Source organism: Propithecus coquereli, unplaced genomic scaffold, assembly GCF_000956105.1.
Source record: "Propithecus coquereli isolate 6110/MARCELLA unplaced genomic scaffold, Pcoq_1.0 Scaffold308, whole genome shotgun sequence".
Lineage (NCBI taxonomy): Eukaryota > Metazoa > Chordata > Mammalia > Primates > Indriidae > Propithecus > Propithecus coquereli.
This window is the reverse complement of record NW_012148708.1, coordinates 76,016-102,367: the sequence shown is the minus strand read 5'-3', so window position 1 is coordinate 102,367 and position 26,352 is coordinate 76,016. Positions and strand designations below refer to the sequence as shown.

At 47.3% G+C, this 26,352-nt stretch overlaps 1 protein-coding gene across 2 annotated transcripts; it reads right to left on the bottom strand.

Annotated features, from left to right (window-relative positions):
• Positions 1-9,693: 9,693 nt before the first annotated feature.
• MC2R (melanocortin 2 receptor (adrenocorticotropic hormone)) lies at positions 9,694-26,110 on the bottom strand. 2 transcript variants are annotated; one of them, XM_012649984.1, is made up of 2 exons: positions 26,033-26,110; positions 9,694-10,711 (listed from the first exon to the last, which is right to left on the bottom strand). In XM_012649984.1, exon 2 carries the CDS (start codon positions 10,585-10,587, stop codon positions 9,694-9,696), a length of 894 nt encoding a protein of 297 aa, XP_012505438.1. In that variant the 5' UTR covers positions 10,588-10,711; positions 26,033-26,110. The 2 variants fall into 2 exon arrangements, with proteins under 2 accessions (XP_012505438.1, XP_012505437.1); XM_012649983.1 differs by lacking the exon at positions 26,033-26,110 and adding an exon at positions 25,900-25,949.
• Between the last annotated feature and the right edge of the window lie 242 nt (positions 26,111-26,352).

Sequence of the window (26,352 nt, the reverse complement as noted above, 5' to 3'; positions counted from 1 at the left end):
TGTGCAGTCCGGATTGTCTCAGTTCTGCTTTGGAGCACTCCGTGTGCTAAGAAATGCCATGGCGATGCACAGCTAAGGACACTGGCAATATCCCCTGACACCCAGCGTGAGGGTGCAGGCACAAAGGGACACGGGGACACGAAGGCCAGGCAGCCGCAGCCCTGCACGGGATCCCCAACCCTCCTGCCCTCCCGCATCGTCAGCCCTCTCCTGCTTCCACCAGTGCCTTCTGTGTCACTGTGGGCAGGACGGCTGGAGGTACCGTGAAACAGAAAAGCTTTATAAACACCGAAGACAGGAAAAGCCTTCCAAACACTGCGTGGTGATCAGCAGGTGCTGTCAGCAAAGTCGCACAGAGACAACTGTGCATCGCTCCTGCCCCTGAACCACCGTCAGAATCATACGGCCAGGAGGCAGTTCTGTACATTCAAACTACACTCATACACACTAAGGATGGGGCTAAGGCTGATTTTGTTTAAATTTTAGATATTATATGAAAGGGAAAATATTCTAGCAGTCTGGGAAGATTGGGGTAGAAAGACACAATTCGTTCCTGGTACCAAAAGCTAGCAACTGGTATGTGAGTTCTCTTAAGGATGAGCAAACAGAAACAAATAAATTAAAAGAAATAAGATCTATAAATAATAGCAAATAACATGAAGAGCAATAAAAATTGCTGACACATATAATTCTTACTATTTGCCAGCCATTTACACTGATATTTAATGTAATTATTGATATGTTAGTTTTTAAGTATGCCATTTTAGTCCTGGTTTTCTATTTATTCTTTCTGTTTTTTGTTTCCAGCCTTCCTGAGAGTTTTTTGGACAATATTTAGTGTTTATTTTTGATTTATCTATAGATTTTTTTCTGAATCTCTTTGTATAACCTTTAAACTGGTTGCCCTAGGCATTACTTTACTTATACGTAACTTATCACAGCCTACTGGTATCCACATTTTACCAGTTTGAGTGAAATATAGAAACTTTATTTCTGTTTATGTTTCTTTACCTCACCCCTTTGTATTATAATCATGGTAAATATTTACTCTGCATGCATTTAGAACCACATCAATGTTATAAATGTTGTCTCAACTCTCAAACCTAATTTAGACAATACCAGAGAAGAAGGATATTCTATTGTATTTGTCCATGTTTTTATTTTTTCTAGTATTTTTTCTTCCTTCTTGATGTTCCAAGAGTCCTTATTTTATCATTTCCTTTCTATTTAGAGAATTTTAGCCATTGTAAAGATCTACTTTTGGATCTACTGATGACAAAGTCTCATAGTTTTCCTTAAACTGAGAACATGCTGATTTCTCCTTCATTCCTGAAGGATATGTTTGCTGGATATAGGGTTCTGGGCAGGCAGTTATTTTCTTTCAGCATTGAAAAATGTGCTACTCCTCTGGCCTCCATTTTTTTTTTCTGATTAGCAACTCTCTGTCATTCAGATGATTTTTTTCCCCTATAGGTAAATATTATTTCTCTCTTGCTCTCAATTTTTTTTTCGTCTTTCGGTTTTAGAAGATTGACTGTGTCTTGGTGTGGGTTTATCCTATTTTGGTTTGTTCTGATTATTGAATCTGTAGGTTTGTGCGTCTGTCACATTGGGAAATTTTCATCCATTATTTTTCAAGCACTTTTTCAGCCCCTTCCTTTTTCTCTTCTTCCAGTATTCTGATGGCATGAACGTTACATCTCTTAATGTGGTCCCACCAGTCCCCGAGGCTCTGGTCATTTTCAGGCTGTTTTCTCTCTGTTGTTCAGATTGGGTAGTTTCTATCACTGTATATTAAAGTCTACTGATTGCTTCTTCAATACTTTCCAAGCTACTGTTGAGTTCAGTCATTGAATTTTTTTTTTAATTTAAGTTTCTATACTTTTCAGTTTTAAAATATTCATTTGGTTCTTCATATCTTTTATTTCTTTGCTAAAATGTTTTTTGTTTTCATTTTTTTCAAGTGTGTTTGTAATTCCTTCTTGAAGCATTTTTGTGATGGCTGCTGTAGTATATTTTTCAAATAATTCTAATACTTTTGTCATCTCATTCTTGACATCTGCTAATTGTCTTTTTTTAAATGAAAGTTGAGATTTTCCAGCCTTTTGGTATGACAAGTGATTTGGATTGCAATCTGGATATTTTGGGTATTAGTTTATGTGATTTTTCATCTTATTTAAACCTTCTGTTTATCTGGTGTTCTCTAATACTTCCAGCAGGGGAAGTGGGGAGACATTGCCTCATGACTATTGAGTGATGGTAGAAGTTCAGGGTCTTCACTTGGCCTCCATTGACCCTTGAGTTGGGGAGGGTCTTCTCATGACTTCTGGATTTAGGTGAGAGTTTTGGCTCCCCACTAGGCCTTCGCTGATAGTAATCTGGGTGGAAGTGTCTTATTGTTCCTCACGTGCTCTCCATTGACACCACAGTGTGGGGGAATGTTGCCTCATTACATTTTCCTCTAAAAAATCATGTGTATTTTTTAGAAATTAAGAGAAAGTTGTTTTTCATATTTACTTACATATTTACAATTTCAAATACTCTTCATTCATTGCTGAAGATCTGAATTTTCTTCTGATATAATTTCCCTTCAACCCGAGGAACTTCTTTTAGCAATTCTTATAGGTGCAGGTCTATTGCTGATAAATTCTCTTAATTTTCTGTTATTTGAAAGTGTATTTTTCTTTACTTCATCTATAAAGAATGTTCGAATTGGATATGGAATTCTGCATTGACATATTTTTTTTTCCAGCACCTTCAAGATGATGTTCTTTTCTTGTGGCTTCCATTGTTTCTGATTGTAAGTGTATAATCATTTGAATCATTATTCCTCTTTATGTAATGCATTCTTTTATTCGGTCTCCTTTCAAGATTTTTCTCTTTAGTTTTGCTTCACAGTAGTTTGACTGTGAAGTACCTGGACTCTTTATATTTCTTGTTTGGGTCCACTGAGATTCTTGAATCTTTAAATTGATGCCTTTCTTCAAATTTGCAAAGTTTTAGCCATTATGGAATTTTTTTGGTCTGCCCCATTCTATCTTTCCTCTTCTTCTGGGACTTGGATTCCCTGTGTTAGACCATTGGATATCATACAACAGGTTCCCAAAGTTGTATTCATTTTTTTCAATCATTTTTCCTTTGTCTTTCAGATTGGATAATTTCTAATAATATGGCTTCAAGTTCACTGACTCTTCCTCTGTCATATCCATTCTTTTATTTAACCCATCCAGTGAATTTCTGATTTTAGATACTGTATTTTTCATTTCTGAAATTTATTTTTATAGCTTTTATTTCTCTAGTTATATTTCTATATTTCCATTCATTATGCATATATTTTCCCTTGCCTCATTCAGCATTGTTCCAATAGCTATTATAATGTTTTTCTTGATATTTATAACATCTGAGTCATCTCAGAGTTGACCTCTGTTGGTTGTATTTTCCCTTGAGTAAGGATAAACTTTTCTAGATCTTCATGTATTGATTAATTTTAGATTTGATCCTGAACATCATAAACATTATGTTGTGAGACTCTGAATTCTGTTATAGTTCTCTAAAGAATTTTGATAGTTTTCTTCAGCATGCTGTTAACTTGCTTAGACTCAAATTGCAAACCCTTTGTCAACTGTAGCACTGTTAGTTCAAATCTTCATTTAATTCTTTAAACCTTATATGCAAGCTACATTGAGTCTGCCTTCTACGTGCTTGGTTCAGGGGCCAACTAGAGAGTCAGACAGAGTTCATACACAAAATCTGGGGTCTTCCCTTTTCTGTTTTATCCCTTCTATGGCACCTTAGCTCACTTTTTGGCAGACGTGGCCACCTTTGTTTCTCATGCCAGAAAGACAGTGTGGCCTTCAGTCACCCTGCTTTGCACTAACTGTTGCTCTTCCTCAGACCAAAGCCACAGAAACGGAGACTCACTGTGTCGGTCCCTTCCTCTAAGATATATAATAACTCCCCTCCAAAATAAGCCTCTATTTTGTTCACTTTTCAGTGACCTCAGCTATTTTAAAAATCGTGTCCAGAGTTTATAATTATCGGTAGAGGGCTGGTCTTTTAGAAGCCTATTCTAGTATACCTGAAGTGTAACTCAAGGCTTTGTTGTAAATATTTTTATGACTGTTTCAGAAGATCTTTTGCAATGAATTTGATCACAATTTAAGATTAGGAATTGGTGGCAAACCCTCTCAGATCTCTGTTTAATTATCTGAAATGTTAGAAATAACATGTCATATACTATCATTTGTTAGTTATTTACTAGTCAACAAATGCATTGGATTTTATGCTAAGTGCTTTAAATGTATCACTTTATCAAGTCCTTTCTATATAACTTATTGAGGCATGGCTAACCTACACATGGGTAGTTAGTCTAGTTCTACAGATGAGAGGAATGAGGCTTCTAAGAACTTGAGTAATTTACTCAAGCACTTCTGGGTATGAAGCCAGCTCCTTCTGAATCTAAACTTTTAAGCAATAATCAATGTGCCTGTTAGGATTATTTTTAGGAGTAGAAACTAATGAAAACCACAGCAACATAATCTGTATATATAGAGCTGCAGGTGGAGATGTGCTATGGAAACGTTTAGGAAACAACTAGCTTTCAGGAAAGCACCCAGGAGTCCCAGAGCAGGATTTTTCTTTGCCATTCTTATGCAGAAATGGTCATTATGCCTAAAGCATGATTTTTAGACCTAAATTCTTGCTAATTGTTATTGCGTTTAGAGGGCTTTCCAAGTTCTATGAGACGTTGGAAAGAAAATAATCAGCATTATACAAGCCTATCTCTGACAGGAGAAGAGAAGGCAGCCCTGGTGATGTTGAGTCAACAAAAGCAGGATCAGAATGGCACTAGGAGTATTTCTGCATATCTGTAGTTAGAGATTAAGAGAACAGGGAGGTGGGCAAACAAAAAGCCCAATATGGTGAGTGCATCAGAAGAGGAAGCACTAGACTAAGCAGTAGTATTTTTATGTCCTGGTTAAATGGCCCTACCCACTTGGCATCTGACACGGGAATGAGATATGGTCTGTGTAAAGTTTTTTAGCGGCGAGGAGGAAGAAAGACAGACAAAGTGGGGGGCCAAACAACGTGGCTTTATTGAGCGCTCCCGGGTGAGGTTCATGGGTCCTCAGAGAGGGGCCTGAGAAGTGGCGCCGCCCAGAATTTTTGAGCGGGCTTGTGTATGTTTTAGAGTTGGGGGATGGCAGGTATTGAGAAGTAGGAGGGGCTGGTGGTATGAGTGGATTCCAGGAGGGACCCGTGGTATGTGTGGGCCCCAGGGACTGAAACTTCTCTTATCCGGGTGAACATTTAGGTGTGGTTACTCTTTCTTCTTTAGGGAGGGGAGGGGTGCCCGCCACCAGCCTTACAGTCTATCTGGATTATTTTAGTTAATTCTGCCCCACCATCCCACTCTGCAGTGTTAACGTCTCCGATGTTCTTGGGCAGCAGCCCACGGCCACCACAGGACAGTGGTGGTTTGACAGGTCTGTTGCCTGTCTGTCCCTGACCGCCCTCAGCTGCGGAGCACCACTAATTGCTGACCGATTATTGTTTTCACAATGCCTGAGGCATCAATTACCCCCAAAACAAATCTCACCCAATTTGGCTGCTTTGAAGTGTTAGTTCCCAAGGTCAGTGGTTGAGCTTTGCTCTGACCCAGGAAGGCTGCCACTGCTCTCTCTTTCTTGGACGCTCTCAGCAGACTGCCTGGCCTGTAGGGCCGCCTGTATCTCCAACAAATCTATTGTCCTCCTCATACTTGCCTTTTGCTGCAATTTCCATTGTTCTTTTTTTTTTTTTTCTTTAAAAAGAAAACACATTTGCAGTGATTTAAAAACTTCCAACACTATTGAGAGTGCTTGGACTTCCCCACAGTGTTGGAAATGCAGTCAGTTTCTTTAGGAAGAGATTAGGAGCCGTTTGTTTTATGGCTTTCTTCTCCTCCCAGGCAAAATCTCTGAGCCAGCGCTCTGGACGCGGGTAGAGACCGGACAATGGTACACTTCTCTCTGAGGGACTCTCAGTTTTGGAGCTGAGTGTGCAGTGAGGGGGAGGGCCAGTGGCCTCAGGTGTTCTCAGTGTGCCGTCCTGGCCTGGAAGGAGACGAAGCGAATAGGCACCTAGCCATGGTAGGGCCTTTTGTTTGCACGTGGAGCATCCCAGCATGCCAGGGTGTGAGCTGGGGCCAGATGGCAGCCTGGAGTTGACTCCTGACTCTGGTACTCACTAACTTGAGTTGAATAAATGTATTAGTTTCTTGTTGCATAACAAATTTCCACGAACTTAGTGGCTTAAAACAATACACATTTGTTATCTCACAGTTTCATGGGTCATAAACCTGGGTATGGCTCAGCTAGATCCTCTGCTTGGGTCTCACAGGGTTAAAATCGAGGTGGAGGCTGGACTGCATTCTCATCTGAGGCTCAGGGTCTGCATGATTGAGAGCTTCAGGTTCTTGCACAGGAACTAGAGACCACCCCCCTCAGTTCCTAGGCACCCCCTCAGTTCCTGGAGGCCCCTCGCAGTTTCTTGCTAGATGAGGGTCCCCAGCATGGCCGCTGATTTCATCAAGCCAGAAAGCAGAGTCTCTCTCCCAAGTCTGCTAGTAAGACGGGGTTTTAGGTAATGTTCTGTAATCACGAGAGTGACGTTCCATCACATTTGCCATACTCTGTGGGTTAGAAGCAAGTCACGGTCCCATCCACACTCCAGGGGTAGGGATTATGCGGAAATATGAACACCAGCAGGTAGGAATGACAAAGGCCACCTTAGAGTTGGCCTGCTGCAGACACTGCAAATATCTCTGAACCTCAGCTGACGCATCTCAAAACGAGAGGGTAATGATAGAATTACCTGTAGGGTCCTTGTGAGGATTAAAGTAGGCAAAGCCCTTAGAATAACACCTGGCTTGCAGCAACTGTTTGGTCATAGATAGGTACCATTATTATTGCTATTGTTACCAATATTATTATTGTTATTACCAGATATCTTGCCACCGCTCAGGAAACATCAGTTCTGACAATTCTCAGAATTCATTTATTGGTTTGCTCGTGCTTCTCAGGGGTCTTCGCCAGGCGCTGTGGGCGTGCTCCTTCACTGCTCTCTCAGCCCTTTCCCACCTCGGCCCAAGGCGTGTGCGGCCGCAGCGGCAGCGCGGTGCCAGCTGAGCCTGGCTTGCCCGTCGCTGACCAGAGGGGAAACGGGGGAGGAAGAGGAAACGTCCTCCCCTGTCATTTGAGAGGGCTTGGAACGAGTACACTGCTGCACCGAGACCACATCGGATCAGCTCGTAGCGATTCACCCTTTGTCTAACATTCCCGGCTATCCGGTCCAAGGTCACGTCATCCACAAAACTGAACCCACAGTTATGGCATCCACACAGCAGCAAAAAATCTGATAGTTTGATAAAAGTATTGAAGTAGTCATCATGGGAAAAGATAATTTAATAAAACAGCCTATTGATCTTCCTGACACAAATATTTGCAGTCTGATACTGTTTTCATTTTGAACTATATGTGAAGTGAGTGGTACAAAACTATAATTTTTCCAGCAACTATGAGCACGAAAGGTCCTGCAGTGATTTGAATATAGCTGAGGGCCTAGAATTGAAAATATCTCTGAATTAGCACTCAGGATGGAGAGGAAATTAAAAAATCCTTTATTTTTGTTTTATGTACTATTAGACTAGGCTTCTTAATTTGTTTCTTAGATTAAATGCAATGAATTGAAGGCAGTGAGAGGTGGAGGAATTTCTAGGTGATTTTCCTCTGACAACAGTCGGGTGTGACAGCAGAGTGCGTGTGCGTGATCAGGAGACAGCAAAGCCGTTGCTGAAGGCGGAATTCCACACGCAGAGCCGTTCGGAACCACGCGTGATGGGGGTCGAATGGCACTCCTGCCTCCGTAGTATCATGCAGCGGCACAACTGCAAAGAAAGGTTACATTTTATTGAGAATACTCAGTTTAATCAAAAAAAATGTGTTACACATTATTTTTTCAATGGTAGAAATAACACTTTTAAAAATTATTTGTAGGGCTTTCCTTTAGATTTCATGGAAAATAAACTCGCATACAGTATTTTATATACTGATGAATGCAGGTTAATGTTAGAGTAACATAGTCCACTTGGTGGAGAAGGGGCCGCACGGGAGGGGCTTCTGCAGAAGAGGACAAGAAGATGTACCGTGACACAGGCCGTGGGCCCGCCTGGGACTGTGCTCCCGTAAAGCCAGGCTTCCCCTTTGTGCCGACAAGTTCCTGTCCCTCCCACGTCTAACATTAAACCCACCACCCCGCGATCAGTCCCGCGCGTGGCTGCCTTCTCCTCTCAGCAGCACGTGGGAAACTCTCCTGACGGCAAAGCTTCGCCTCTCCCGGAGGACACAGTCCGGCCCCGTGGATCCCGAGCCTGCTCAGGCGTCGTGCGTCTGAAGCCCGCGCTGTCCTGCTCTGCCCCTGCGTCACTCACCCCTTCACGCCCAGCCGAGTGAGGACTTACCATCAGAACTTGCTTCTCCTTTGAGCTCTAGCTGTTAAAAATGGATGGACTCGCAAATTTTGCTTCTTTTATTCCTATTGGGGGTGCTGTTTTCTGGCATCTTGCCTGTGGCTGATGGTAGGAGGAAGTTTTCCCGTGACTGGATCTGCCTTTCAGACTCGTCCGTAGAAGGAGGTAGAACTTTTTTCCATCAAGTCTTTGGTGTGGTCTCTCATATAACAATAGCACGGCTGCTTGACGTGCTTGGTCTTGGTTTTCCCCATAGTCCGAAAGAGCGTGGAACACACACACACACTCACGCACTCACACACACACTCTCACGTTCTACTTATTCCACAAAATACACATTAGGGCCGATTTTCCTTCATTTCTACATTAGGACAAGCACACAAAGTTTGGTTATGCCTTCCGCAGAGTCAGTGTTCTTCTGGCCGTGTGTGTTCCCACGTAGGAACAACATGGATTAAATTCTTATTTCCCCCTTTGAAATTTACGCTCCTAAAGCATGAGGAGATTTAACAGGAAAGGGTTTAAGGCCAGTGGGATGCTGAGTGAGCGAAGAAGACTAACAGAGAAGGGTCGTCTATTATTGGAAACCCAGCGCTGGTTATTGGACATTTGTAATTGATACAGTGCCCGCGCCCACAAACACTGGAGGTGGCTGGCACCGCGTCAGGCAGGCGAGGGAGGGGGAGGCGGGATGCCGCATGGCTGTGGGAGACAGGCACAAACACCTGCAGCAATTTATTTGCACCAATTTATTAGTGGCTTAGAGAGACCCCATGGCGTCTGCCCCGAGTCACTTGCCCAGGCACTTTAACTTCTAGAAATTGGCTGCAGTGGCCTCCAGCCTGGAAAGGCCACCCGGGATTGGCTTGCTGGATGTGCGTAGAAGAAGAAGTCCTTGCCTTGGCCCAGAGCCCTTGCACTTGGACCGCCGTGTGTGCCTCGTATTCTATCCTTCCTTTAGTACGTCATTTTATCTCTCTCGTTATAAAGTTATGAATGTTCCTCCTACAACAAAACCGTTCCCATAAAACCAAGCTGTTATATACACTAGCTAGTGGGATAATCCTCATGTCCATCAGGGACGGAAAGGACAGTCAGGAACATTAGTATTTGTTAGAATGTTCCATTGTTCTTTCCCTTGATAATATTATTCCCATGGATTCTAAAATCAGGGATCAATAATTCTACCGGCACCTGCTGCAGAAGATCATCTTCTTGAATGCATCCCTGAGCTCTGGGCTCCGGAAGGCGTATATAAAGGGGTCAATTACTGCATTGCACATGATCAACATACCATTCACCTGGAAGAGAGACATGTAGCAAGCACAGTAAGGGTTATTTGGGCAGAATGTCATTAAGAGGACATGAAGGACAAAGGGGGCCCAACAGAAGATGAAGACCCCAAGCAGGATGGTCAGTGTGATGGCCCCTTTCATGTTGGCTCTGGGGAGGGTCGAAATCTTCCTGGCGTGGGACCGGGCCAGCAGGAACATGTGCACATAGAGGCACAGGATGAAGACCAACATCAGAGGAAACAGCGACGTGAAGGTGATCACTGTGGGGACGTGATGGGAGAAGATCACCATGGCGATGCCGCTCCCTGTGCAGAAGGTCCAGATGACCGTCAGGACGATGACGGTGCGGCGCATGGTCACGATGCTGTGGTACTGCAGAGCGTGGAAGATGGTGATGTAGCGGTCAGCAGCGATCACAGACAGGCTGAAAATGGAGCCAAGCAGAGAGAGGACGAACAGGGAGTCGATGATGTCATCGGCCGTGGTTTCAAAATTGCCACGAGGCTTGAGATAACCCATGTTTCTGAATATGATCAGGATATTTTCCAAGATCTTATACAGGCTGCCCAACATGTCAGAAATGGCCAAACTACAAATGAAAAAGTACATGGGCGCCTGGAGGTTCTTATTCTTGAACACAGCCAGAAGGACAATCAGGTTCTCCAAAACTCCAACCACGGATATTGTGAAAAATATCTCTTCTGGCAAAACCACGCGAGGGCAGTCTGAGTTATTGCTTGCTGTATGGTTGGTGTTTTCATAGGGATTGATAATGTGCTTCATTTCCCTAGCTCGTGCTTGAGGTGGGACGTTACTTGGACTTGACTTCACGGAAAACGTGATTGATCGTTGATCTTTTCTTGTTTGTCGCACTTGCTGGAGGCGGGAGGTGAAATCGCTCAGTCACCTGAAAGAGAAAATACAGAAACATCAGTTGCAAAATGGGCAACAAAATAAAAACCAGCCACATTAGCTGTAAGAAACTTCTAATCCTTCCATAAAATACATGAGTGTAATACTCTAAATAAAACAATTTAATGAACCCTCATCCTAACTGCTTTGTGAGAGACATCCTCAGCGGAATTTTCAGCACAGAGATGATGGTAAAGGTTACCCTCTCCCCGCTCCCCTTCCCCCCATCCTTCTCGTGAACGCACTTGAAGGTGTGGTGTCCTCCAATAAGAAAAGAAGCGAAAGAAAGGAAAGGCGTGTGTAGAAACAGGAAAGCAAAACAACAACCACTCTTTGACTTGGAGCCAGTGGCTGGGTTCAGCGGATTGGCGAGATGTTTGGGTCCTTTCTTTTTCTTTTTCTTTCAAAATATTAAGGGGGTACAAATGTTTTAGGTTACATGGATCACTTTTGTAATGCTTGAGTCCTGGTTAAAGGTGTGCCTGTCACCCAAAGAGTGTTCATAGTACTCAGTAGGTAGGTTTTTGTCCCTCCCCTACTGCCCCCTCCCCTGGGCGATTTCCACTGATTTTACTTCCCTCTGTGCACGTGTGCGCTCACTGGTTACTTCCAATTCAATAGTCAGTACATGTGGTGTTTGTTTTTCCATTCTTGAGACACTTCACTTAGGAGAATGGTCTCCAGTTCCATCCAGATTGTTGCGAAAGGCATTAATTTCCTCTCTTTTTCACTGCTTGTCTTCCCAGGTCACTGCCTGACCCTACAGCTTGTGGGATAATGGCAAAGGTGTTGATGGGTCATTCCCAAAGATGACTGTGCGATCCATGGTACCACATCTGCTTCAAAGGCAGAGCTCCCAGGAGTGGGGTTTCCGGAAACTTCTAGCATTTTTCAGAACGTCTCTAGGTTGGAGTTGAATTGTGGCAGCGGAGGCCCCACTGGCCTCAGGTTGACCAGGCCAGGGAGACTGTGGTGGAGCAACGTTGAGAGCATGTGGGATTTTTATGGATTCGGTTTCCAGATGGTGGTGTTGACGGCCGGACACAGGCAGTTTTATGAGATAGATCAGATTTGCCTTTGCCCTCGTGGTGCTTTTAAAGACGTGACCACAAATTCTTTGCACTCTTCCCTTCCAGAGCGGAGCTAGTCCCCCTCCATGGGGCGTGAAGAAGCCAGTGCCCTGTTGTGAGGAAGACGACATGACGTACCGTCGCGGAGTGCCAATGTGGGAGCGTGGCTTTTTACCCACGTCCGCAGGGGGCTCAACACTGTCTTGCTCTGAGGGTTTTCCTGGGAGGAGCTAATTCTCCTGTGAAGGACGGGGGTCAGGGGCAAGTGTCAGGGGGACGTTCAGGAGTTGGGTGCGCGGATGACACCTGTGTCAGGTGTCAGGTGTGGGGGTGACGGGGATGCACCGTGTATTGGGAGGGTAGGTGCTGGTGGGGTTCTGCCCGGAGGGACAATTTATTCCTGTTTGCCTGAGACCTGTGCAGGTTTTTAAAACCGAAAGTCCTGCATCCCAGGAACCCCTCAGCCCTGGGCAAAATGAGGTGATTAGTCACCCTCGCCCGACCAGCTCAGGCCCTGGGAGGTCTGTGTGCTGGCAGTGACCACTCACGCGTCCACACCTGCTGGAGAAGCCCCTTTGGGAGGGGCCTGTCACGGTCAGTTTTAATGTGTCAGCTTGACTGAGCCGCAGGGTGACCCATATTTGGTTAAACATTCTTCCGAGTGTGTCTGGGGGAGTTGGGATGAGATTAGCATTTGACCTGGTAGACAGAGTGTAGCCATTGGCCCCCCCTAATGCCGGGGGGCCTTGCCCAGTCCCCTGGGGGTCTGAGGAACAAAAAGGCCAACCCTCCCTCAGGGAGTAGGGGATGTGCCTCCTCCTCCTGTCTGAGCTAAAACACTGTTTTTTTTCCCTGCCTTCAGACTAGAATTGAAACGTCGGCTCTTTCTTGGGTCTCGAGCCTGTGACTTTCAGCCTGGAACTGCACGGTCCGCTCTCCTGGGTCCCCAGCTTGCTGACCGCAGAACTTGGGACTGCTCGGCCTCCAAAGCTGAGCTGATTCCTCGTACTAAATTTCTTCACTTATTGTCTGGACAGATACTTCCATCTTATGAGTCCATTAAATGTGATCAGAACTGGTATATATTTTCAATCCCAAATGCACATGGCGGTACATTGTTAAAGGAAACAGGAGAGATGTTGAAAGAGATTCTGGCACGTCTTAGAAAGAGGGAGTTTTGAAACTCAACTTTAGTTCCTGAGCGGTGCTGATCTGCGGCTGCCAATCGTACGAATCCATGGGACGGTCCTAACTTTGCACAGAAATGTAGTGTGTCCACTGGGGCCCCTTCGACAGGCCACCAGTCAACCACTGCCACTGCGAATTCGGGGCTTGCTGCCGAGCTGGTGGTGGGGACTACCGGTGGGCGTGGCCCCATTCTTGATGGAAGGAGCGGTGACGCCAGTCGGTGACTTTGTGAAAGCTTACCACACCCTGGGTGCCGTCTCAGACCCTCCACGTGGATTAACTCATTTAACCCCCACAACCGTGTGACATAGGCGCTATTATTATCCCTGCCTGACAGCTGAGGAAACCATCCCGGAGCAGTTAGGGAACTGCCCAAAGCCGCCCTCTGGATAGAGCACAGCAGGACACCACACTCCTCTCACAGAGTAGCAAGGGGGTCACAACAAGATGTACAAGAGACCGGATGTTTCACCCCCAACTCCAGCCCAAACTGCAATAAAAATTAACACGCTGTTTTCTTCTTGAATAGGATTTGTAAATTATGTTATACTGCTGTGCTGCTGTTCTCAGGTATTGCTTGTAGAATACACTAAGTGACAATTAGAAGAAACAAAACTCATTCCATTTAACTTCACAAGGACCCTGTTAAGTGGTGCCAATGATCCAAATATGTCACAAGTGTCTTTGGCTTAAAGCAGTGGTCCCCAACCTTTTTGGCACCAGGGACTGGTTTCATGGAAGACAATTTTTCCGTAGACAGGGATGGGGTGGTGGGAGATGGAGTTCAGGTGGTGATTCCTGGCCCGGTTCCTAATAGGCCGCGGCCCAGGGGTTGGGGACCGCAAGCTTAAAGAGCCTGGACTGTGGTCTGCACCGGTCGTGCACCTGGCTCTCACCAATTCGAAGCCCTGGTCCTTTTCCATTTGCTTTTTGGTGTCTTGATTTCTTTACTGCAAATGGCACAGTTCTGGAGCCCTTTCGCCTCCTCCCAGGGTTTGCAGTTTGCTGGGCACTTATCCACCCTTCGAGTTCAGCTGCTTCCCTGTGGCCCATACCCTACCGACACCCGCCGGCGGCAGAACACAGCATGTCAGGACCCCAATCCCTGTGGCCCACTGGTCTCTTCCGCCGTGATCTCTTCTGGTGCAGAGCATGGCATCAGCACAGCCAGCATTTACGGTCATAGTCCATGTTTTACGGAAATAAATTATCTTCAGTTTGGGAAAACCGTGTTCACAAATTTGCTTTCTTTTGATTTGGTAGAACCACAGACTACTGTAGATGCTCAGATACTGACATGAAACTACTTCGGTTCAATACTCTTTCGATATAAGAGGCAAAGTTAAATTATTCATCATAGTAGGAGAATCTAAAGGGTGTTTTAAAACTTTTGACTAATTCTTTTATAAAAAGCAATGTATTTTACAAACATAAAAAGCAAGACAGCATTAACTATTCATAAGATATTTATCAGGAAATGAAAACAAATCAGTTTGTGCTCTTTGTCTATCATCTGACAGAAGGTTAATACTTGGTTTATTCTTCTAGGGAAAAGGTACCAAATATGAGGTCCTTTTACAAATTAATATTGGAAGATTTACATTCCTTGGGAAACAGTTTTCTTTGCAAACACTCTTTGATTTTTCTGCTTGTTTTCGAAAACACCTTTTAGAGCCCTGGAGATCTATTGTTTGGTGTATGCTGGGTGACACCGTTGGCTTCTAGATCTCTGCAGTGTGAGGCCCGCCCTCTGCCCCCGAGAGGCAGCTCACACGCCATTCGTGCTGTGTGGAGTGCGGACAGTCAGTTGAGACAATCACGAAATGAAGGCCAAAGCATGTTAGACAATGACACCAAGAATTATTATTCTGCAATAAAGACAGAATTAATTTTTACGTAAGCTGGCAGGATTTTTCCTTTTTCTTTTTTCTTTTCCTTCCCAGTGACTCTGGCCTGGGCACACAGGCGGGCGTGTGGCCCTCAGGCCTCACCGCTAAGAGGAAGTTACCACGACCGCTGTGGGCACCGCCCGGGGACACGCGTGTCGGGCTGGCTTCGGCCGAGTCCCGGCTTACAGAGTGACCTTCAGATCTTAGTCTTTCCCATGACACTCTTCACCTGTGGGGTTAACTCCTTGCCTGCAGACCGAGCTCCTCCGTCTCGAGCTTGCAGTAACCAACCTCCTAAAGGGCTCAGACTCCACCCCAGGAGGCAGAGACAGGAGGGCGATGGAGGAAGGAGAAAGAGGGATGTCTTAAGAGCTTTAAAACAAATTTGTTTCCAGAAGCAAACTTTGTTGATTCATTTGCCCTGACAGACTTGGTCTTGGGTGGCAAAGCGGAGAGTGGGGGGCAATTATAATTGTATAAGGACTATGGGGAAAAGGAAAACCAACTCTTGTTTTGCGGCTGGGTCTAGAGGACCCGGAGTTCCAACTCGTCAGAGTTGATGGCATCATGGGGCAAAAGGGGATCGTCCCAGATGCTCAACTGTGGCCCCAACTGTGCCTCAACCTGCCAGATGTCTCTGTAAAAGGCAAGGGAGCATGGAAACCCTAAAATGAGATTTTTATGTTGATTATTGTCTTTGACCAAAAAATTTAAAAATATAACACTTATATTTTTAAAAGTCTCTAAGGTGAGGAGACACCTTAGCAGTTTCTGCTGTGTTCCACCCAGCACTAGGTCACGCGCTGCACGCGGTGTGTCCCGTGTCAACCCTCTGCGCAGCGTATGGGGCAGCCGCAGCTCCCGCGTGTGCGGCTGAGGAACGGAGGCGGAGAGACCAAGCACTGGTCCAGAGTTCCGCAGGCTTTGAGCTGCACGCCTGGGATTTAAACTGTGTCCGTCTGTTACAGGAAATCAGTTCACCCTTCAGCTTCTATGAATATTCCTCTGACAAGGACGTCTTATTGGCTCTAGTAAAAAATGAAAGCAAAATGACTTAAAGATCTTAAACCTCGATATGTTCAGACTAGGATGATTTTCTGAACTCTCTAAGATTATTACAGACATTCGGAGAAAAGCAAGGCCCTGCGATCCTCACTTGTAGCTCGGAAGGACAACAACGCCGTGGGAAGCCTGGGCTGCGTTTCGGGCTGCCTGGGTCTTTCTGGAGGCCAGTCGGCCGCACGCGTGTGGCCCCTGTGCGGCCGGGCGTGCTGTGTCGCTGCCCTGGAGAACGCCTGGGGGGCGAGAACCGGCCTGACTTCTTACTGAGCGGATGAGCGATTTTTATCACAGAGCTTTCAGGCTTTCCCAGGGGACAGTTTTGTCACACAGGCCGTGGGGAGCCAGCAAGGACGGCGCTCCTGTTCCCAGTGGTCTGTGAGCCGTCGCGTGGCTGAGGGTGAAGCTCTGGATCAGCCGCGAATGTCCCGGCTCCTGTGCGCCCCTTTTCCCGGCCCGCTAGATGCATTTAGCATTTTTATTTCATCCTTGGAACAGGCGCCGCAGCCAAATATACTATGTCTGAGCGTATGTCCGTGCGGACGTGTACGAGAGCACGGTCTCCCTCCCACTGCCACCCTTGGCCGGGGGACCGTCTTCTGGATTCCGTATGTAGGTACGGGCACATGGGGGTGTGTAGGCCTTCCCCCAGGCCTTCTCAGGGTGTCCCAGAGGCAGATGCCTAAGTTATTTAATCTACTCTGTGCTGACAGGTGTTTGGGGCGTTTCCAGTATTTTGCTGTGCAAAGGATGCTGCAATGCCTGGTCTCTAGGTAGGTGATTTCTCACGTGCCCATAAGAGTGGGATAATTTCACAGCACTGGAGTTGTTGAGCGCAAGTGTCTATGCACTGCGGGTTTTGACGGGTTTTGTTGAATTGCTTCCTGTGGGGGCTGAGCCAACTCGCGTCCTCACTAGAGCGCAGGGCTGCCGTTTCTCCCGTGGCCCCTTCAGGGTACGGTGTCATCAAACTGTTGGATTCTTGCCAACGACACATCTGGCAGGTGTTTCCATGTCAGACGTTAGTCTACCCACTTGCGGTGGATTGTGTGACCTCCCAATACCTGACTTTGCCATCCTGGCTGGGGCGAGCATGCGGCACTCTCCGGGCACTTCGGCCTTAAAGAGCTTCTGTCGCGGTGCCGCAGACACGCCAGAGCACGGGGCTGAAGGACGTGCTAGCACTGCCCCTTTGTGCGTGACCTGTCCTTACAGTGGATTCGTGCTTCTATTTCTTGTCCTGAATTCAAAGGGAGAAGTAGAAGAGTGGAAAAACTGAGCAGAAAAATAAGCTAAAGATGATCTAATGACGAAAAAGGAAACTAGGATGCTCCGGTGAAGTGTGAACAGCATACAGGGCCGGCTTGGTTCCACGTAAATCGAAAGTGGACCAGAGTCTTGCGTTAATTCGGGGGCCATTTACCTTCACGTGGGGACCTGGGGAGAGCACTGGGACCCGGCTGTGGACGGTGGTCTCCCGCCCTGATAGTTCGAGCCCCTCGGGTGTCCTTTATGTATGTTGACCATTCCTCTGGTTGCATTTCGGGACGGAGTTTGTCCGAAAGTTGAAAGCCACTCTGAAAGGGGAAGAGTTACTGTGTTTAGACTTTCACCAGAGGTTAGTGGCTTTGAGTGAAACTTAAAAATGGAGGATGAGGAATGGGGGGTTTGGAAGGTCGGGGCTCACCCACGAGCGTCACAGGCCTGGCACCTCCTCCCCTGGGAAGGCTCCCACCCTCCACCTGGCACCCACCGCTGCTCCGGGCAGGGGTGTGGGTGCTGGTCAGAGAGTGGGGGACCGACTACCCAGCTCGCCGTAGCTTCTGTGTTGTGACCTCCCTGCGGGAGGATCTGGAACCTGCCATTTCGCACCTTCACGCCTAGTGCTTGACTCGAGTAGGGCGGAGCACTTTGAAGGGCTGTGGCAGTGACTGAGCAAAGGGACAATGCGAACAGACTCCAGCGCTGCCGCGGGCCCTTCCTGTGACATCGAAATCTCGACTCATGCGAGCAAGAGGTTTTCCCTCCTGCAGCCCTCACGGGATGCCTGCTTTTTCGGCATGAACACTACAGGCCGCTGTGAAGTGATTTTTGAAGGCTTCCACCTGCTTTCTCACTGGGTTTAACTCTGTGTGGAATCCCGGAGTTATCATTTTGGAATGATTGACAGCAGCCTGCAACCAAGCATGAGTTTTTCCACCCAGTGGCCTGTGGGGTGGTGAGGACCCCAGCTCGGAAGAACGCCAGCACTGATGTGAACGGTCAGAGAGCGAGTTTCTACCCCGTGCCTGTTGGTTTCTTAGAATCAACTGACATGCAGAGAACTTCTGATCTGAAGCTCACTGATGTGTCCACTTTATTTTATAGACTTACTGATGTTTGTATGAACACAGAGTTGAGCTGCTGAAGCAGAAGGGCCTTGGAGGCACCTGAGCTCGCCCGGTACGCTGCTGAGAGTTTTCTCACCCAGGGATTTATTTTTTTGCTTGTCTTTCCCACCGAATTTTTAAAAAGCTTTACATGAACTGCTACAGCTTTCACTTCCCTCGCAAGGTAGCGGTGATCTCGGCCGGTCTCAGCCGCCACCTGCGTCTTCCTATCACTGTTATTTACTTTAGGGTTTGAAGCAGATGTGCTGCCTCGCTGAACAGGGGAACGCGATCGAAATTACTAACAAAACAGGAGATTTTAAATTTCATACCCACCACTAACTGGGTATTGCCTTTTCTCAAATTATATGGTACAATGCGGATGAAGGTAAAAGACTCCATCACCGATGTGGAAAGACCGGGTCTGTGGGTGCCGAGGGCTGCTGTCCTGCTTAACTGTATTCCAGAGAATGACACGCTTTTCTGGGGTCTGAGAACAGAGCTGAGGATTCACCAGAGGCAGGACCGGGAAGACATTAAATCTGATCCTCAGACACCTCTTCACGAGGAGGCCTTGGCCTCTGGAGGAGTTTGTTTTCCGTGATGACGGATGTGAGTCTCCCCATCTGCTTACTCATCTGTCTTTCTCTTTAAGAGATTTCTAAGATGCTTGGAAAAGTTTCAATATTCTTGAAAAAGAAACTGAGAATAGAGGTGTGTGTGTGTGTGTGTGTGTGTGTGTGTGTGTGTATGAGAGAGAGAGAAAAATGATACATCAAGATAAAACTAAGGTGACCTTCTGGGTATTACTAGAGAGTTCCATATTCAATTTATCCTAAAAATACAAAAGCTTTTTGTGAAAGTTTATTTTTGTTTTGGTCTAAGAGAAATAGTCATTGAAATCAAGAAGGAGCATCAAAGAAATAGATATCCTCAACCTTCACTGTCTTCACACACGTGAATGGAGACAACAATACTCGGTTTCTGGAGTTCTTACCTCGTGGTTTGGTGTCAGTCTGATACTCTACGTAAATTACCTAGCCCAGAGCCTGGCGCACAGTGCGGGTGCAATCAAGGTGATTATTCTTCATTTCCATCTTAAAAAACGTGGCACTTCAGGCTCTCTGTAATCCGTTTCCAAGCTAACATTTTCCTGCCATATTTTCCGGAATTCTCCTGTGCAGAACCTGTGTTCCGCCAGCCCAGGTTTCTTACCGTCTCGAAGATGCTTAGCCCATTTCTCCCTGCCACATTTCTGCTGCTGTCCTTCCCGCTGAATTCTCTAATCTCTCCTCTGTCTAAATCATACTTTTGTTTAGCCCAAAGTCAAGATCCAACTTCTTGAATGTCTCTGTCTCCATCTGGACCCACGTGACCTCCCTGTGCCTTCATGACTCCGCAGTGTGTTCTGTTCCCAGCTTGCACGTGGCGTGTGGCACACTGTGCTCGGGGGAAAGGTCAGCTCTGAGCACAGACGTCTCGTCTCCCGAGCAGCTGGGCGATGCCCTGGAGGGCTGGCAAATTATACCCGCGTCTAAAAAGACAGGTTTGGGGCAGATATACAAAGTGTACAGGAAACAGGGTTAGCAGTTTCATTGTATCTTGTGTCAGAGCTTAAAAGCTTTAGTGGATAATGTTTGAGTTAAAATTTTGGAAAATGGGTGTTTCTTCTAGAGATTAAAATGTTGCTTTCCTCTTCTTTTGAAGTAGTCCAGAAAATGGACCGTCTTCACTCTCCTCTTAGGAAGGGTGAAGCATCGGGTTCTCCAGGGTCCCAGAAAGCAGCTCCATTTGCAGGGGGAGCACGCGTGGGGCCAGGTCTCCTGGGAGGGAAATGACGAGACCTTTTGTACCACAGAGTCAGGAGGAGATTTTCACTTATCATGGAAGAGGCAAGTGAGGACCCTTTGTCTATAGAAAAGAATTGAAACCAGACCTCTGATTTTTGAATGTCAAGAAAGGAAAAAAGCCCCACCTCTGGGAACATTTATTCTCAGGAAGGGAAAGAGCCAGTGGACACAGTCCAGCCCGAGGAGGGGTGAGGAGGTGACAAGCCCAGCCCTGGCCCAGAGCTCCCGGGGTGGTCAGCACCTGGTGCGGCTGCATTTGGGACTGAAAGTGAAGAGGACTCGGCGCGGGGTCTGAGTGCCAGTGAGGCTCCGCCCTTGGGTGTCTGAGAGCGGTGGCCACCCGCACTAGCAAATTCTGTGACAAGGCGGAGCCGTTCCCAACAGTGACACCATGTGGCAGTGAGACGTAAGGACAGCAGTAGATCGATCAATACCAGACTGTCCTTCCTCTGTGTTGGATGCCATAATCCCTGGGTTTTTAGAAAATTCTGGTGGACAGAGGCAGCCCAGAGGATGATACTGGTGCTTGAACGTTTTATTCAAATATTAAGAGATACGGCTATTTTTACCACTACTTTGTGGCACGACTCATACAGGTTACATGAGGTCTATATTAAAATATGAAATTTGTGAGATAGGATAAAAAGCACTATATTGTTTGAATGAATAAAAGTCAGGCAATATATACCATGATTTAAAAATACAAGGGCAAGGTTATCAATTTAAAAAGATTAAAATTTTCACTAATTTCAGATTCCTGTGGTTCCATTTGGCGCAAATCAAAAAGTAGCCTAGTGAGTTAAGAAAGGTAAGGAGTCCCCAAGAAGGAAGTCACTTCCCTCCTTGACTCTGGTACAACGTTTTTCAACCAGGAAAAATTAATGTTAATTGGCTAGAAAGCGTGAGAAGTGATTATTCTCTGTTTTGGGTAAAAGTTGGAGGAAGGAAGGAGAAATATAATAATAAAAGCAAATAGTTTTCTTTTAACATTAGAACCTAACCTGAACAATGATAGTTCAGAGAAATTAAAATTGAAGAAAAGAAGATGAAAAAATAGTTATAAATACAAGGAAGGTGCTGTGGAAGGATCATAATCGCAGCCGTTTTACTTAAATTTAAATAAATATAAATTATTCCAAATCCAGGTACCCATTTTTGTTAAATATCAGAGTCTAATATTACTTCAGACCGTTTCATTAGAAAATGTGTTATCATTAAAGATCTAGAGCAAGGAACACACTGTCTGCCTTTAGGGCCTGCAAACCTGACTGATCTGAGACTCCGGCGCTGAACAAGTAATCAATGATGTGTACAAAGTATTACTTATTATTATTTATAGTAGTGAAAACCGAAAACAGCATAAATAAACGTTGCTTAAGGATTGTCTAAATAAATTCCAGCACTTCCGTAGGATAGAACACTGTATGACAATTAAAATCACGATTCAGTGGTACAGAAGCCTGTGTGTGTGTGCGTGTGTGTGTGTGTGTGTGTGTGTTTGATGTAAGGCATAGAAAAATACCTGAAAGATATACATAAAATTTTAATGGTAATTATCATTGGGTTGGTAGAGCTATGAACTATTTTTTAAAATAGACATTTATTTTAGAACAGTCTCAGATTTATGGAAAAGTTGCAAAGATAGCACAGAGAATTGCCATACACCCTACACCTGGTTTTTCATATTATTAACACCTCACATCAGCATGGAACATTGATCACAACTGATGGGCTGATATTGACGCATTGTCACTGTCATTGCATCACATCCAGGGACGTGCTGTCAACATGACTTGTCACTTCTGATGTTAACCACGGTCACCTGGCCGGGGCAGTGTTTGTCAAGGCCCTCCACTGTAAAGTCCTCTTCCCGGTACCCACGGCGCGCTCTGCGCGAGGGGGTCAGTACGCACAGCCCCGGCCTGTGGGGTGGAGAGTTATGCCCCGCCTGCTCGACGGTGGAGAAACTGCATGATTTTGGGGGGAATCCTTCTGTGTGGGAGATTGGTCTGTCCTCCCCCATTTATTTATTCGATCATTTGTTTATATCAGTATGGATGTGTGGAAATTTTTCGGTAGGGACGGAGGGGGAAGCTTTATGATCTTTTGGGGCTTTAACCCAAGTAATCAATTAAAGAATTGGCATTTTTGAGCACCTAGGATTCAATATTAGGTTATTTATCATTGGGAATCAAAAAGATATAGGAAACACTGTACTGCCCACCCAGATCCAGCTGAGGAGGCGAGGCAGGCACTTCCGAGTGAGAGGACAGGTGGGTCTGCCGCTTGCTGACTGAAGTCACGACTGCTACATGGTGTGGATGACGTGGAAAAGGATTGGCCCCCCCTGTGAGCACGTTAGGTCATTCATTCTCTACTGGGCAGGGCCCAAAATGTGTGTTTAGCCATTTTAATTAATATTCTAATAGTTAAAAGAGCAAACTCCCCAGTACATCAGCACATACTTAAAATTCTGTGCTTTAAGTGCAATTTGATTTTGCCATGGCTTCTCTTACAACTGTCTCCGTGTTAAAGGCCAGAGGAGAGGCAAAATGCAAGGTATTCTCCTTCAATGCCCAGATTAAATGTAAGGGGTGGGCATTATTCCTATTTCCTGCTCCCCCACACATTTCATGGATAAGAAAAGCGAGACTCAGAGAAGTTAAGTAACTTGCTCAAGGTCACCCAGCCCCTGAGTCGGCCCTGCTCCAAGGCCTCGCTCTCTGCGTCACTGACAGGAGGCCGAGCATTTGGAGGAGGCAGGTGTCGGTTAGGAGGCCGGGTCTGTGTGGGCCTAGAGCTGTGCGGGGAGCCGGGCACTGAGAGGCTCACGCCCTGAGGTGACCTGGGGACTAAGTAAAACAGCATGAAATAGCATTATCGTAAGAGTTGTGAATATTTCCAATCAATATTCCGTTGACGGACACAGGAGAAATCCAAGGACAGGTGAATTTCTAGTTTGTTCACTGTCCCTGGACTGTCCCCGCGGCCCTTGCTAGTGCCGAGCCACTGTCCCAGCTGAAGCCAATGTCCCTTGTCTGAGCGAGCAGACACGTTCGTAGCTCAAGGCCAGCTGTGTGCCCGCCGTGCCCAGGAGCCGCGGCCGCGCTCATCTGAGTCCGCGCGCACCCCGCGCGGGTCCTGCAGAATCGACCGTGAGGGGCCCTCGAGGGAGCCTTATTCTGGGGCAGCCCGTTCCCTTTCCCGGCGCCGGCACGGGCAGAAGCACCTGCCCGTGGGAGCCGCAGCCTGCAGGTGACGAAAAGGTCCCTTGCAGGTTTGCGGATTCGACAACCCTTTACAGAGCCCTGCTGCTCACTGCGTAATTTCGTATTCGATATTCACAACGAGACTGCAAACTGGGCAGAAACGACGACGTCACCGCATTTTAGGGCGAGCGAAGGAAGGTCCAAAGGACGGGAGCGTGGGCCCATTTTCACCGCTGGGGAGGCGGAGCCCGGGTCCGAGGGGTCTTCCCTGCCCTCTGCGCCTCACCCTGACGCTCGCCTGCCACCGCCTGGAGTCTCCCCTCGTCTGCGCTCTGCCGGGCCGCACTGCCCCCGACGGCTTCCCGCCTGGGTGCGTCACGGGCCAGTCCCGCCGCGGCTGCACGGACGCGCCCCCTCGCGGTGGTCGCGGCGCTGGGACGGGCGGGGCGGGCTCTCGCTGGCGCGCTGTCTCCCCCAGTCGGGCCGAGGTGAGCGCTCGCTCCGAAACCGCTCCGCTCCTCGCAGCACAGGCGCCCTCACCCGTCCCTCCTCCTGCCTTCCTGGGCTGTCACCCTCCGACCCCCCAGGCGGCACCCCGTCTGCACCAGGCACCGCGTCCGCCCGTCTGCTCTCGCACCCTCGCTCCGAGCCCGTGCACGTCCTTCGTCACCTCCCCGTGCAGGCCTTCCCGAACTGCCCCCCATCCCAAAGGAGCACGAGGTCGCCTCCCGTCTGCTCCCGCAGCGCCGCGCTGTTTCTGTGTGTACATATGTGTTAGTATGTACATTTCTTGGTCACGGGAAGACGGGTGGCTCTGAGCTCCTGGGGACGAGGCGGCCCTGAGCGCGTGTGTGAGCCTGGCCGGCGGTCGCGTGTGCACAGTGAGTGGCAGGAACGCTGCACTGACAAGGAAGGTGCGTTCCAAGTGCCTCGGACGGTAAGTGTTCGGGGAAACTCGCAGGAGGCTGATGACAGGACGGCTTTTTCCCCTGCGGCCTTGAGCAGAGCTCCGCCCTGTCGGGGAGACGCGGGTCCCCGAGTCGGTAACACTGCTCCGGCCGTCCCTCTCCCCCCAGTCCATGCCCTCCCTGCCTGCCAGCCCGGGCTGGGTCCCCTGGCAGGATTGGGGCTCCCTCTCCTGACCCCAGCTCTGCGTGGGTCTGTGTCCCGCCCAGGAGCCCGTCGCAGAGCGGCGTTTCCCGGCCCGGGCTCCCGGATGCTCCGCGCCGGCAGCAAGGCCTGCATGTGGGCCCCGCGCACGCTTTGAGCAATGCGAGCAGGTGCGAGGACACGTGACCGCCCCGCACTCCTGCGGGCCTGCGGGCGCTCCTCCCTCCACTCTGCTCGGCCTCGCTCTTGGCACCGCGCCCCCATCCCATTTCCATCCCTTTTGGGCTGTGTGTGCGTGTGTCAGGATGTGTGTATGTGTGAGTGTGTGTGTATGTTAGTGTGTATGTGTATGTGTGTATGTATGAGCATGTGTGTTAGTATGTATGTGTATGTGTGTGTATGTGTGCATGTATGAGCCTGTGTTAGTATGTATGTGTATGTGTGTGTATGAGTATGTGTGTATGTGTGCATGTATGAGCCTGTTAGTATGTATGTGTATGAGTATGTGTGCATGTATGAGCCTGTGTGTTAGTATGTATGTGTGTGTGTTAGTGTGTATGTGTATGTGTGTATGAGCATGTGTGTTAGTATGTATGTGTGTATGTGTGTGAGTATGTGTATGTATGAGTATGTGTGTGTGTTAGTATGTACATATGTGCGAGTACCTGTGTATGTGTGTGTGGGAGAGGAGAGTGGGGACAGTTCCCCCTCCCAAGGCAGCTTAGGAAAATAAAACATAAAGAAGACCCGTCCTCATCGAAAGCCTGGGGCCTCCCTTCTGGGTGTCACACGGCTCCTGACAGAGCCAGGGAAGCAGAGGCGCGACCCTTTCGTGACTGTGTGCTTCCCAAGTGATAACCGCTTTGCAGGAGTGTGTGACAACGAGCATGTTTTTAATTCTTGTTTATCCTGCACGCCACGTTGCTGCGTAAGACGGCAGAGGGTGCCGAGCTCCCGGGCGCCGCCGCGGTGTGCTCGTGTGTCGGTGCCGGAGTTGCCTACACGTAACGCCGGAGGCGCGGGCGCTCGCCACGTGCCGGCACTGCCGGTCCCGAGGCAGCAAAAGCCCAGCTCTTACAAACAGAAGTTAGCAGGGGAAAGGGAGCTCTCCAGACGGGGTGAAAGGAGCACCTCTAATTCCATCCGGAAAAAACTAGCTGTCGTCTTTGAATAGAGCTTGATGATAATTTAAAGATTAATAGGCTAATAGATTTGTTCATAGAGACTGCTTTGGCTAGACATAAAAGCAATACATTTTACTGTTATAGTTTATTTAGAAAAATAATATCCTCCCTCAGGAAGGAAGGAAGACCATAATTAGAAAGATGAGCCATTGGGAGGAATTCTGAATGTCACCTTTCTCGGCTTTGTTGCTGGCTGCTCTAGTCATAACCCAAAAGCACTCAAGAAGCTGAGAAATGAGTAGAAAATGTACTTACCTTCAGCTCTGAAGCAGGAACTTTCTGGCCCAAACGACTGAGAACAAATGCACTTTGAGAGAAAAGCCGAGGGACCTTGGGCCGAAGGGCGGGAACATAACGCATCACTGGGGAGACAGGTTATTATCATAACCTTGAATAAATGTCACATGAAATGAGCTGCACATTTCTGGTAACGTGAAGCCAGAGAAATGGAAAGACACGGTCAGATTAAGACCTCATTTTCATGGGTTCAGCTAGCCAAGGTTGCCTCCAGTGTTTACGACAATGTTTGTAGCAGATTATGGAATTAGAATCTTGCTCTTTTTAAATGTCATTTTGGAGTTGCATTTAATTTTAGAACTAAAGCATTAAATAAACTGAGTTTTTGAGGAAATGGTTTGGAAGGAATTTGTTTGAAAATTTCCAGCAAACTTCTCAAGACATCTTGCAAACATTTGGCTCATTGATCTC